The sequence below is a fragment of the Podarcis melisellensis genome (genome assembly GCF_964234715.1).
Source record: "Podarcis melisellensis genome assembly, chromosome: 10".
Taxonomy (NCBI): domain Eukaryota; kingdom Metazoa; phylum Chordata; class Lepidosauria; order Squamata; family Lacertidae; genus Podarcis; species Podarcis melisellensis.
Genome location: NC_138542.1, coordinates 54,885,702 through 54,898,050, shown reverse-complemented (window position 1 = coordinate 54,898,050; position 12,349 = coordinate 54,885,702). Strand labels below are relative to the sequence as shown.

General features: G+C 44.7%; 2 protein-coding genes across 8 annotated transcripts in view; both read right to left on the bottom strand.

Annotated features, from left to right (window-relative positions):
• The window catches only part of DGKI (diacylglycerol kinase iota), a 248,809-nt gene extending 238,622 nt beyond the window's left edge, over positions 1–10,187 (bottom strand). For all 7 annotated transcript variants that reach the window (XM_081926845.1, XM_081926849.1, XM_081926846.1 and 4 more), the window contains exon 1: positions 9,612–10,187. In XM_081926845.1, the coding sequence (XP_081782971.1) occupies positions 9,612–9,817 (206 nt within the window). In that variant the 5' untranslated portion in view covers positions 9,818–10,187. The remainder of the gene's footprint in view (positions 1–9,611) is intronic.
• Positions 1–12,349, bottom strand: part of CREB3L2 (cAMP responsive element binding protein 3 like 2) — a 212,712-nt gene that overhangs the window by 123,381 nt on the left and 76,982 nt on the right. The gene's annotated exons all lie outside the window — the stretch shown is intronic.

The following is a 12,349-nucleotide window of genomic DNA, read 5'->3' as shown; positions in this document are numbered from 1 at the left end:
GATCTTTTGCTCCTAATTTAAGCTTAATTCTAGTTATCCCAGTTGCAGATAAGAACATGGACCACCACTTCCCTCCTGCAGTCAGGGAATGGTCACTGCCTTTGTGGACCAATCTAGATATGGAATTAAATGTTTCTTTGCATTTAATATGCAGGTTTGGTTTTGTAAACCCAAGTTGCATCAGCTGGTGGGTGGGTGGGTGTTTACAGTCATAAGGATCCCAGCAGGTGTGGTGGGTGGGATTTAACTATTTCCTCCCCTAACTGCTGTCTTGATTGAAGCCCCTTCTGCTGAAATTAATACTTTGCTTAGAGGTGAAATCTCCCGTTGGTGGTGGCATTGTGGGTTTCCTCCCAGGTACAAATCGCACTTCTAGAGAAAGTATTTCCTTCAGAAGTGTAGCAGGAAAGGAAATGGTTAAATCCCACCTGCTTCGATCCCTGTAATTATCAGGGGGTGGGTGTCCCTAGCTTATGCTACGTGCATTATTAAAAAAAAAAAAATCATTGCAAGTTACATCCAAATGCACATTTAACATCATATCTAGTTGGGCTTCTAACTGCACACCATTGGCTGTTTAGCTATATGGTGACCCTTAGGGGACCTATCTTGTTTCGGGCAACCACTCTGTAGTTTTCTTAACCATGAAGATCTCAGACACTCCAAGTGTCCCTATTTTCCAGGGATGTCCCTGATTTAGAAAAGCCATCCCGGTTTCTGATTTGATCCTGGAATGTCCCACTTTTCTTTAGGATGTCCCTATTTTCACTGAAGAAATGTTGGAGGGTATGGAGTTATCCGACCCCTGAGCCATCTGAAGTCAATTCTGTATAGGGAAGGTTTTTTTAAAAAAAAATGGTTAATGTTTTGTTATGTTTTTATATACGTTGGAAGCTGCCCAGAATGGCTGGGCCAACCCAGTAAAATGTGTGTAGTAAAATTATTATTAAGGAATGAAACATCCCTATTTTTATCAGAGAAATGTTGGAGGGTATGAGATCCGCTGCTGTAGGCAGTACTGAGCTAGATCTGACTCAGTTCTGGTGTGACTTCCTTCTTTCCTAACAGCTGCACTGGCTTCCTTTGCATTGCGGGATGGAGAAGGGCAATTGTTGGTTATCATCTTTAAAGCCCTAAATGGCTTGGACCCGGGATCCCTTAAGGGTATATGAGCCTGCCTGCCTGCCTGCCCTTTAGGATAAATGCAAGAAAGGAATTTCCCCCTTTCTTGCACTCAGAGTGGTATAGATGGGTAGCTAATTAGCTCTGAATGCTTTCCCCCACCTCCTCTGCCCAAGCACCACTGCTGAGCTGGAATGCCTCCCACAAATCCCTTTTCTTTCTTTCCTCTTTATTATTTTTGCAATTAATACCTTAAAAGGGGTGATGCTGTGATGTGGTTACAAATGCAAATCACTATGTAGAAGGCAGGAAGTTCTATTTGGATTAAGCCACAAAGGCTGCCTTACATCAGAGCACAACAGCGGTTACTCAAGCCACCTGGACAAGTTTCAAGAGGTAGTGTGTGTTTGCGTGTTTGTGTGTGTTCAGTGCTGACAGCTAACACATTCATCTATATTCATGGGTTTGTATTGAGCAGGAGAGGCTCTCGACTGTGCTCCAGTGATTGTAGACAACTCGGGAGGAACAGCTGGCAGCGGCCCTCCAGCATCTGCTCCCTGATGTGGTTGCTCACTCTGCCTAATGGTAGGACTGGCCCCAATCTTGGGAGGCAACAGGAGCTGCTAGGAATGTTACCTGTCCCTGCACAGCCCAGCACAAGGTTCCATCCCTTGGTTGTGCTATGTGTGCTATATATGCACATCTCTCCCTCTCCCTCCCTCCCCCTCTCTCTCTCTAAGCACTGAACCACCAAACGGGTTTGGGGGCTGGAGCCTGCTGAGCTCGGGCTCGTACTAAGCCCTGACAAATGAGGAAGGAGTGTGCAAGCTTCCTTCGCACTTCTTAATGACAAGTCTCTCATGCTTTCCTTCTCCGCTACCTCTGCCCACTTTCCACTCACTGCCGAAGTTATTAAGCTCCATTGCAGGAGTCTGGGTTATTTTGCAGAGAAGGCTTTTCTCAATAATGGAAGCCATAAATGCAGATGAATGGTGTGCATTAGCTGTCAACACCGAACACACACGCACAGGGCGCCCCCGAGCCAACCGTTTGAAACTTGTCAAGGTGCCTCGAGGAACTGCTGCGGTGCTCTTGCGTAAACCAACCTTTGTGGCTAATCCCAATTGAGCTTCCTGCCTCATTGTGCAGTTATTTACATTTGTAAATCCATCACAGCAGCACCCTTTTTAAGGCAGTAATTGTGAAGAAGAAGAAAAATAAGGAGGATAAGAAAAGGGAAAAATTGGATTTGTGGGAGGCATTGCAGTTCAGCAGTGGTGTTTTGGCACAGGAGGTGGGGAGAAAACGTTCAGATCTAGGTATTTACTGAGACTCTTTGCTATAAATGCCGGAAAGGGGGAATTCCTCATGGGATAAACTTGTTTCAAAAGGCACTAAGATGTGCAAATCAAGAGGTGCAGAAAAGCATTCAGCTTTCTTTTGCATGCTGGCAAGTCAAACAGAATTAATGACATACCTCAGGAAGTTGTTATTTAAAGGTTATTGTAAATGCCTTCTGTGCTTAAAGATATGGAATTCACTGCATGCCCACACACAAGGAAAGACAAACAACTTCTGCTATTCTGCTCTCTCTCTATATATATATACCCTGCACTAACACATATTTCAAACATCTTTCATTCTCTCTGCAAGTGTGGGTTTGCCTCCATGCAGATGATCTCATTGGCATAAGAGCTCTGATGCATGAACAGAACATATGGGCCCATGAAGAGAGAGGCAGAGAGGAGAGAATACTGAATCTGAAACTTCCATATAGTTACTATGGTTAACAGGATTTCCAGATTAAGCTGCAGACTACCTCTGAATACCAGGTGCAAGGTTGTTGTACCAGAAAGCCAGTGGCTGTAGCAGCCTTCTCCAGCCTATTGCCCTCCCGTTGTTTTCAACTAAATTTCCATCAACCCTAGCCAGCATGGTCAGGGATGATAGGGATTGTAGTCCAACAACATCTGGAGAGCCACAGGCTTTGGAAAGCTAGATTTTCTATCACAGAAATATGAATCCAGATGTTATCTTCTTCAGCCAGGGTTTAATTGTGTACTATTCAACAAGTCAGCAGACAGGATACCATGGTTTCCCATGAGGTGAATGGACTATGGTGAGCCTGAGGCTCACGCTCTTCCTCTCCTCTCTCCATTCTCTCTCATGCAGTAGAGAAGCAGGCCAGAATTATCTGCTTCCAATTTTAAACTAATCACAGTTCCTTGTGATGTGCAAACCCAAGGAACTGTGGTTTGTTGAAACTATGGTTGGTGAGAACAAGCTAGCATCTGATCCACTATAATTATGCCCTTTTCTCACAACTGATAGTTTAAACAACCCCCCTTTTCCTGCATTCAGTTGTCAAGAATTGGTTTATTTAAAATCAGGAGAAACAGTTTCTTTTTCTTCTTCTTATGGGCATGAGAAAGGAAGGGAGGGAAATGGAGAGGTCATGCATCTCAGGCTTGCTGTGGCTTGTTCACATTGTGAGAAGGCATGGCTCCCTATTATTTCTGAACTAACCCACTGTTTCTCAACTTCATTCCATCCTATCCAGAGTTCAAATAGTAGCCTCTTGCCTCCTGTATTGTGAGTTTCCCCCTTCTACCCTATGTGACCAAGGACACAACTCACCAAGGAGGAGCGAAGTCCCTAAATAATTTCGGGATAAAGCATATCATACTCCTTCTGAGTTAAGAGGTTGGACATCCTTGCCGTTAGAAAAACCTTGAGGATTATAGATTATAGGGCAGAGGGGTAGGTCCATGTCATAGACTGGTTAGACAGAGGAATGGTGGGAGGAACCAGCTGGGGAATCACCAAGGGAAGAAGGCTCAGAGCCCAGGGAGTGGTGGTGGGGTGTCAGTGAGTGGGAAGAGGGAGAAAATTGGGAAGAGGAGGTGTCAGAAACTGAAGAGATAACAGGTTTCAGTAAGCTGAGATAGTCTGTGGCAGAAGAAAGTCCAAAATTAGAGACAGAAGCTGAAGCAGAAGAATGGGATGAGGGAAGTCAAGAGGCAGAGATGAGTCAGGCTAGTGCAAAGCCATGAGCGTCTCTCTCTGCTGCTGCGACAAACTCTTCTCTCCCCATTGTCTCTCAGACCCAGAAGAGGCATGAAAAGGGCAGAGGAGAGGTTGACTGCATGCAGATGCAGTCTCTGATTGTTTGAGGAGGAGGTGGGGACTTTCAGTCTCAACAACAGACTTTCATGAAGGAAAACCACCTGGAATGAGCTGCTGTGCTCATTAGCCTGACACTCAACCAAGTCTGTGGAGGTCGTGTTTTTGGAGTTAACTCCATCTTTGAACTGTATGATTACTGACTGGTACACTCCTGTGACAGTCCATTATTACCTTCTTGTCCTGCTTACTAGCTTACTCCAGGGGTGGGAAACCTTGAGGCTAAAGTGGGAAGAGTGGTGAATGGAAATTTTGCCTCTGTATACAATGGTCATTTCTATAAACACTCAACACACGCCTCCCTTTCCTCCATCCAGGCAAGCAAGATGCATAATCAGAGCTCAAGGATACATTCTGGACAAGCAAAGCACTCAAGGAGGCTTCAAGGCAGGTCCAGTGAGGGTTGCGACCTGGAGAGGAAGGTTGTAGCTACAGAGGGTGTGGCTTGTCACCCATTCCTGAAAACAGGGTGCCAGACTATTTCAGCAGTCCAGTTGGACAATGCTTTTGTGACGATGTATATTCTTTCCCATGCTTCAAAATGTGATAAATTGGCTTTGTTTTGAGCTCTTCTGCTTTTTCTACAGGTTGGGAGTCTGAACACCTGTCCCAGAGCCCTACCCTGATGGTGCTACTGGTCTTCATGATCCATTAGCCTGACTTAGCAGAGCTTCACTTATGCACAAGCTGAGCAAAAGGCAAATGGGGTTTTTACTCCCCAGGAGTGCAGAAGAGCATAACCACCTCTGAAATGAAGAAAGTTCCAGGAACACACACACACACACCCCAATACATTTCATAGCATCAGAGGGTGGTAGGTGTTCATTAATATTTTTTATCTATTAAAGATAGAAAAGCAAAATTCAATAAAATGCGTGCAGCAGTCTACACTCTCCAGCCCCACTGATGCAAATGCAGAAATCAACTAATTGCCTGTGGTTCTGCATTAGGCATTTCTACCTGGATCATTATCAAACCCACCTGTAGAACTCGCCATCTCTGACTGCTGCAGGCCGCTACTAGGAAGCCTGGCATTAACTTCCATGTTTCAAAACTGTTGGAAAAGGGAAGCAGGCAGACAGCGAGCGGCAACAGAAATGTTTCAGGGATGGTTGTGGCCATTGAATGTATTGTTTTGCGTCACTGACTAAGGTCAGCGGGGAATGAATCACTCCAGGTTTTGCACTCATCAGCTAGGCTGTCATCTCTTGTTTACAAAGTCAAAAGAGCCAGTCCATGTGTGTCAAGTGGTCTGCTGATGCTACCTTTCAGAAAGCAACAGATCTCTCTCTGCAAGCATTTGAAAGCAGGCTGTTTGAAAACCATCTCCACACACAAGCTTACAGCTTAGAAATCCCATCCTTGTACCTCCAGCAGGTGCAGAAGCTGGCCAAAATGACTAGTCAACACAAACTTGGAAATCTACCTACATTTCACCTACATGGGAGGCGAGATAATCAAAACAGTTATTCTGCCAGCATTGGCTAGGCAAGGCTCCATTATCTCAGGAGTGGATAACCTTCCTCAGCCCAGGGGCCACATTCCCTTCTGGGCAATCTTCCAGAGGCCATACACAAGTGTTGGGTGGGACCAGAGGTAAAGGTAGGTGGATCAATGCAATAGGCTAGTTTCTACACCCTCTCTCTATCCAGGGAAGCAAGAGATATTATCTGAGTTCAGGAACACATTCCAGGCAGTCAAAGACCTTCAATAAGGGTGTGAAGCAAAGCTAGTAGGAAATGTAGAGATGTGAGGAAGTGTCTGTCTGGGGAGAGTCCTGGTGGCCAGATAAGGAGGGTTAGAAGATCACATTTTGGTCCCTGGGCCTGCAGTTTCCAACACTTGATTTATCTAACCCAGAACACAAAATTCTTTTGGCAATTGAACACAGAGTTGTGTTCAGAAAGGTCCAGGTGAAATGGAACAGAACTTGCATATTCCTTGAGCTACCCCAGTGAAAAATAGCAATCCATCCAAACCAGGGACCTAATTTTATGTGCATCGTTCCATTTATTTCATTGAAACTATCACATACTTGCACTCGTTTACAAAATGGGGGCACCAAGGTTTCTGAATTCCTCTTCTCCTTTGAAATTAGCACGGCATATTTAGATGCCCAGAGAATCCCTGGGTGTGTTTAAGCTTTATGCTTATGTTTGTCTGTCTTCCCCAGGATGCTCTCTACAGGGAGCTGGCTTCAGGCACCAGACACGTTGCCAGACCAGCTCCACGTTGCAAAGAAGTCTGCAAACATGACATGAAGGCTGGCAACATCCACCCTGCCGTGTAGGAATTCCTTGCATATAACTGCGGTGCCGGGAGACAGACAGGTCATGCATCCATGGCAGTGACCAGAGGAGGAATGGCTGCTGGGAGGAGTGTAGAGAGAAGAAACACCATGGTGCACTTGTAACAGCAAAACCAGACACCTGCATCTGCCCCAGCTATAACCAAACATGTCTCTCCTGTATCAGTCTCTACAACAGCCACAGCAGGCGCTGCAACCTTCTGACAGCTTGACTTCACCCCCAAAGGCACACTCCTCCATTGTCTCCAGAGACAGACAGATGCCAGCCAACCATCTGTATTCACTCAACTCACCTCTATGGCATATTTGGTAGGATCACCATGATGCTGCAAGTGAAACATTCATAGAATGTGATGCTCCAAGTTATTCAGGGGCCTTTATCTCACTCTTGAACTAATTTTGGTTATTTTTAATTAGAAATTGCTAAGGGATGTTTTCTCAAAATAACTGGCCATGTCCTTACACAAGCATTTACTGTCATACAGCACTGGAGCCTGAGGCTCATGTCATAATTTACACAATATGCCGATATTTCACAGAGTTAACCCCATAGCATAAACCAAAGCTAACGCTTAGACAAAATTGCTCAGATATTGAAGCTGGAACCTAGAGACTTGTTTGAGAAGACTGCAGGGGAAATCATAAAAGTAGAGCCAAACATTTGCCAAAAACTTTAATTTAGCTTGTCTCTAACTTCAGGTTTCAGGGGGCCAGATTAAACAAACCACGACTTACAAATTAAAACGAGATGGCATGATTTTTATTTTGGGCAAGGTAAAAGAACTAGTCCTGAAGGAAAACAAGGAAGTGATGGAAAATATTTTGCTGGCAACTTGGATAATAGTTGCTGGGGTTAATCAAGAAATGGGAAATAGCTGTTTGGCAGAGGGTGGTTATACATAAGATCATAGATGCTCAAAGATTATGGGAAGATGTAGCAAAATCCCAAAGAAATGTATTAGAATCTTGGTATGAGTTTATAAAATATTGGAATAACAAATCTCCACATAATACTCTTATGGTAGCACTATTGGAGATAATTTAATTTGAACCAATACATATTATGTAAGCTAAAATCTAGAAACCCTTAAAGTTATAAAACATATTTTTTCTTTATCACACTCTGACGGTTGTGTTAACCCTGAGAAACAGAATGTATCTGGGGTGCATTAAGCTTTTTTTCTCTTTTTTCCCCTTAAAGTATGTCTATTTTGTAGTTTGGATTTTTGTGTTAACTTCCAGAATGTTAATAAGCACCAGCAATACAATGTTTGTCTTTTCCATTTACCATTTGCTGAAGTATGTTTGGCAGAATCGTAACAATATTTTATTATTTTTTTTAAAATGGAATGAAAACTACAGCTGCATTAAAGTAAAAGAAGTAGGCACACAATGTAACCATCCACACAGCTGGGCAAATGCTAACACTTACATAATGGTTCATAACTGGTGTGAGGATTTCTTCTTCAAAAGATTCTTGAAGCCTTAGACAGGCTACCCAAAATTGTTCTCTGTTGCTTTTTCAAGGAAACATTTTCATCCCCCCCACCCCACACCAATAAAGCAACAGGTAGATTCAGTTGTCTTCTTTTAATGGTTTCTGTTTTTTAAACTGAGGATCAAAAACTTCCAGAATAACTCCACTTCCCTGGCAGGCAGCACTTCTGAACCCACTCTGGATAATCCTAAAGTTCCTGATCGCAAACAGACCTTTTTAAACCCTCACCATCTTTTCTGAGGCACTGCTGTCTGTTTGGAGAGGGATTGTAAACAAGATCAGGATTTCTTTTTTAGCACAAGCCAGATTGGTTAGAGGAGGGGGGAAACCAGTGGACAATTATGATGCTACCCTCACCCTAATCCCTGGCATTGCTTGCAACATTATTCTGGCAGCGTGACTCCCACATCCTGCTGTTACAGTGCTTCCTACACATACATTCGAGCATAACAAATTGGCGTTACTGCACAACGTTAACTCTTTAACAGCTACCTTATATATCACTTGTCTCCCAATATGTACAGACGCAGCTATAGAATTTATAATATTTTCTCACACACATAATCCCAAAGGGAATGGCTACGGTATCACATACATAACATGATGCTATCAATGTCTAACATATAATGCTGTCAACAAGGATTAGGTCTACATGTAGGAATGTGAAGTCCTTTGCGGTACCACTCTAAGTGCCAGTATAAATACATCAGTTGCCTCCCCCCCCCCCCAGCTCTGGAAAAAAATAATGCAACATTTGGGGCAGCAGCTGTTTTGCTGCCGTGTGTGCATAAACTGACCTGACACAGAAACACACATTATGCGCGACACAGAATTCCTGGTGCACTGATTTCAACTGTAAGATTATCTCTCTCCAGGCAAGCCTGCCGACATACCATGTAGCTTTCAGAGGAGGAGGGGGGAAAGGGGGGGGTAAAACCTCATGAAACCGCATCCCTCTAAAACAACCATCAGAATCCTCAAAGCTTTTTATCCTTTCCTACAAGAACGTTACAGCAGTAGGTCCTGACTTATTGCAAGGTTGAAATCTATCATCCTGAAGCTTCCCTCTGCATAAAATCATGCCGTTAAAACTCTGAATTAGCACACCTGAAGTAAAGAGCCCCTCGCTGGTCCCATGTTCACAGCCAGGTAGATGAGAATTTCCAAACTGGGTGTGAAACCTACCACCCAGATCGAAGGAACAGCAGGGCACGGGGTAAAAGTGAGCTAAGGACAATGACCTCGTCTACATTAAGTAATGACAAGTATACACTAAATTCACTTGCACATAAGATATCTTTCTCCCTGAGAGATTACAAGGGGAACTTGGAAGATTGGAGCTAGACAAGACTTCCCCCATCACTCTGTCCTAGGGAACTTCTGACGATGGGTACATTATGAGGCTCAAGGAGACTCAGCCACAGACACACGTGTATGCTCCTTCTCACGTGGGAGAAAGCGCACCCGGAATGACACTCCTGCTTTGCCTCCTTCACCCACCTGTAGGACACCTGTTTCCTGAAGGTTAAACTCTTCAGCTTCTCTTCCAAGGATTCTTCCTTCTGAGCGGTTAGTGCGGGCTCTTCCGGGTCCTCTGTTCCCGCGGCTGCACTCCTAGGGTCCCCGCCACCTTCAGCTCCCCGGCAAGCGTTGCTGCTGCCTCCCGCAGCCCCCTTCTCCTCGCCGGTTGTGGAAGGAGGGTTCATCGCGGTGCTGAATGGACAGCGACCCGCGAGGAAAGCGGAGGAGAAGGCGAGGGTAGTTTCGCTGTCAAGGGCTGCCGGGGACTGGGGTGAGAAGGGTGCTTCCCTCCCTGCCTGCCTCTGCTTCTGCCGGAACGGGGCTCCCCTCAGCGAGCCACTGGTCCAGGCGGCTGCAAATGGCAGCACCTTCCCGCAGCATCCATCGGCGGCCGCACTGGCTGCAGCGGGGCATTGTGGGAAACTCCCTACCTCCCGCCTCCGCTCTGGCCAATCAGAGCCTCCTCCCCTCCTGCTGCTCCTCCCGCCACGCCCGCTCGAAAAGGACAGCAGGAGCAGCTGCACCTTAAAACCTGGCCAGACTCCTCTGTTTTGTGTGTGCGTGCCGGATGGGGGTGGGGGGTGGGGGAGAGAGTTGGGGGCGGGGCTACAGGCGGGCGCCCCGTTTTGTGCCGCATCCAGAAGCGTTTGTACTAGAGAGATGCAGGGGGCATAAGTTGCGTGGACGTCTCCAGTGTGTTAGGACGAGGTGGAGTGCTTTTTAATTTTTATTACTGGGCAGCCCTTCTCGGGGGGAGAAAACTGGAAGCATCAGCGCAGTGGAGAGTGAAGGGTGTTGAGAGCCCATTAGGTAGCAGGAATAAAGAGCGTGAGAAAGCGCTTGCTGAAGATTTTGGACAGCGGAGTATATGTTGCCAGCGGTCCTCCAGCAAGGGGCAGCTTCGGGTGAAACCATCACGCGTTATTAAGCCCAGAAGCAACTTTCCTGCTGGAACAAGAGCTTACTTAAGCCATTAGATTCGCTTGAGGCCGGCAGGGGTGGGAAGATAGCCTATTAGCAAACTCATAGCCCTTCACTCTTTCCACCAGTGCAGAATCACCACTGAGTATAACCCCAATGTGTGTGTGTGTGTGTGTGTGTGTGTAATCCATAGCAGTGTCAATGAACCTTTATGTGTACCTGCTGGGAGCAACCATCCCTTTCAGCAAAAGCTCAGTAGCACTAATGCACATAGACATGATGAGAAGCAAAGTTATTTAGGCAGTCTTGATGAGATCTGGTATCCCGCCCTCTGGCTAGTTCCAGCTTCACCCCTGCCTTGGGGCTGCATGGCTGTCAGAGGCAGAGTGATGGACCTAAATCCCTTTTTAACTGAAGCCACTATTGCTGGAGGAGACTCTTGAGAGTCCCATGGACTGCAAGAAGATCAAACCTATCCATTCTGAAGGAAATCAGCCCTGAGTGCTCACTGGAAGGACAGATTGTGAAGCTGAGGCTCCAATACTTTGGCCACCTCTTGAGAAGAGAAGACTCCCTAGAAAAGACCCTGATGTTGGGAAAGATGGAGGGCACAAGGAGAAGGGGACGGCAGAGAATGAGATGGTTGGATAGTGTTCTCGAAGCTACCAGCATGAGTTTGGCCAAACTGCGGGAGGCAGTGGAAGACAGAAGTGCCTGTCGTGCTCTGGTCCATGGGGTCATGAAGTGTCGGACACGACTAAATGACTAAAAAACAACACTATTCCATATTACAAGCACTCAACCAGCCACCAATACAATCTACACAGAATGATGGTAATAGAACCACACAGAATGATGGTAATGGAAGGGAACTTTAAGTCCTCATAGTGTAACCTCCCGTCAGAGCTCTAAGTCATCTTTTATTTTAGCCAAGTGAGAAAATAGATAGGATGGAGACTAAATTACACTGGAACCTGCATGATGACTTGCATGGAGACTCTACAGATTGTGAACAATTTTGCATATATTTTGGAATTACCCCATAATTCAAACTTTCTGCAAGGTCCGATCAGGAAACAACTGGTTATTTATTGAATTAGAACCAAAAGGACTTTATGAGTGAGTTTTTGAAGGGAATTATTGATGATTTGGAACTGGTTATTAATTTATAATGCTTGATTTTTAGTAGAGACCAAAGAGGAATGTTTATGTGAATATTTGGAACTGGCCAAATTGATGGATATAATAAGACTAAAGCCAATGAATACAGTCAAGAAGGAACAGAAGTGTTTGAATGATTATTTAGAAAGACAAGGTTCTAATGTAAAAAATTGGCTGTGTCTAGAATTTCCTCGTGAATGGAAAAGGGGAAACATACATATCTATATATTAAGATGAAAATAATACTGAAATACAGATAAAATATGAAATGTGAAAAGAAGTGTTGTGAGAGTGATGGAAGTCTATTATTACTATTATTTTGTAAAATAGTGTTTATTGTATTAAAATATTATACTTTTCTTTATTCTTTTACTGTCTAATTTGCATTTTTTTCTTCTCTGTTTTTTCTTTCTTTATATTATTCTTTGGTATTGATGTATTTACTTTGCAGTAAAAATTATAAGGGGGGGGGGACCAGTCAAGCTTCTAAGATAATGAGCTGATGGTTTTAGTGATCAAATTGAGATTCTGTATTATGACAAGAACCTTGACTTGGTAACATATCACTTGGACACTTGGTAAAGTGTCACATGCCTTTAGCCACCAGAACTCTAGCTGCTGCATTCTGCTCCAGC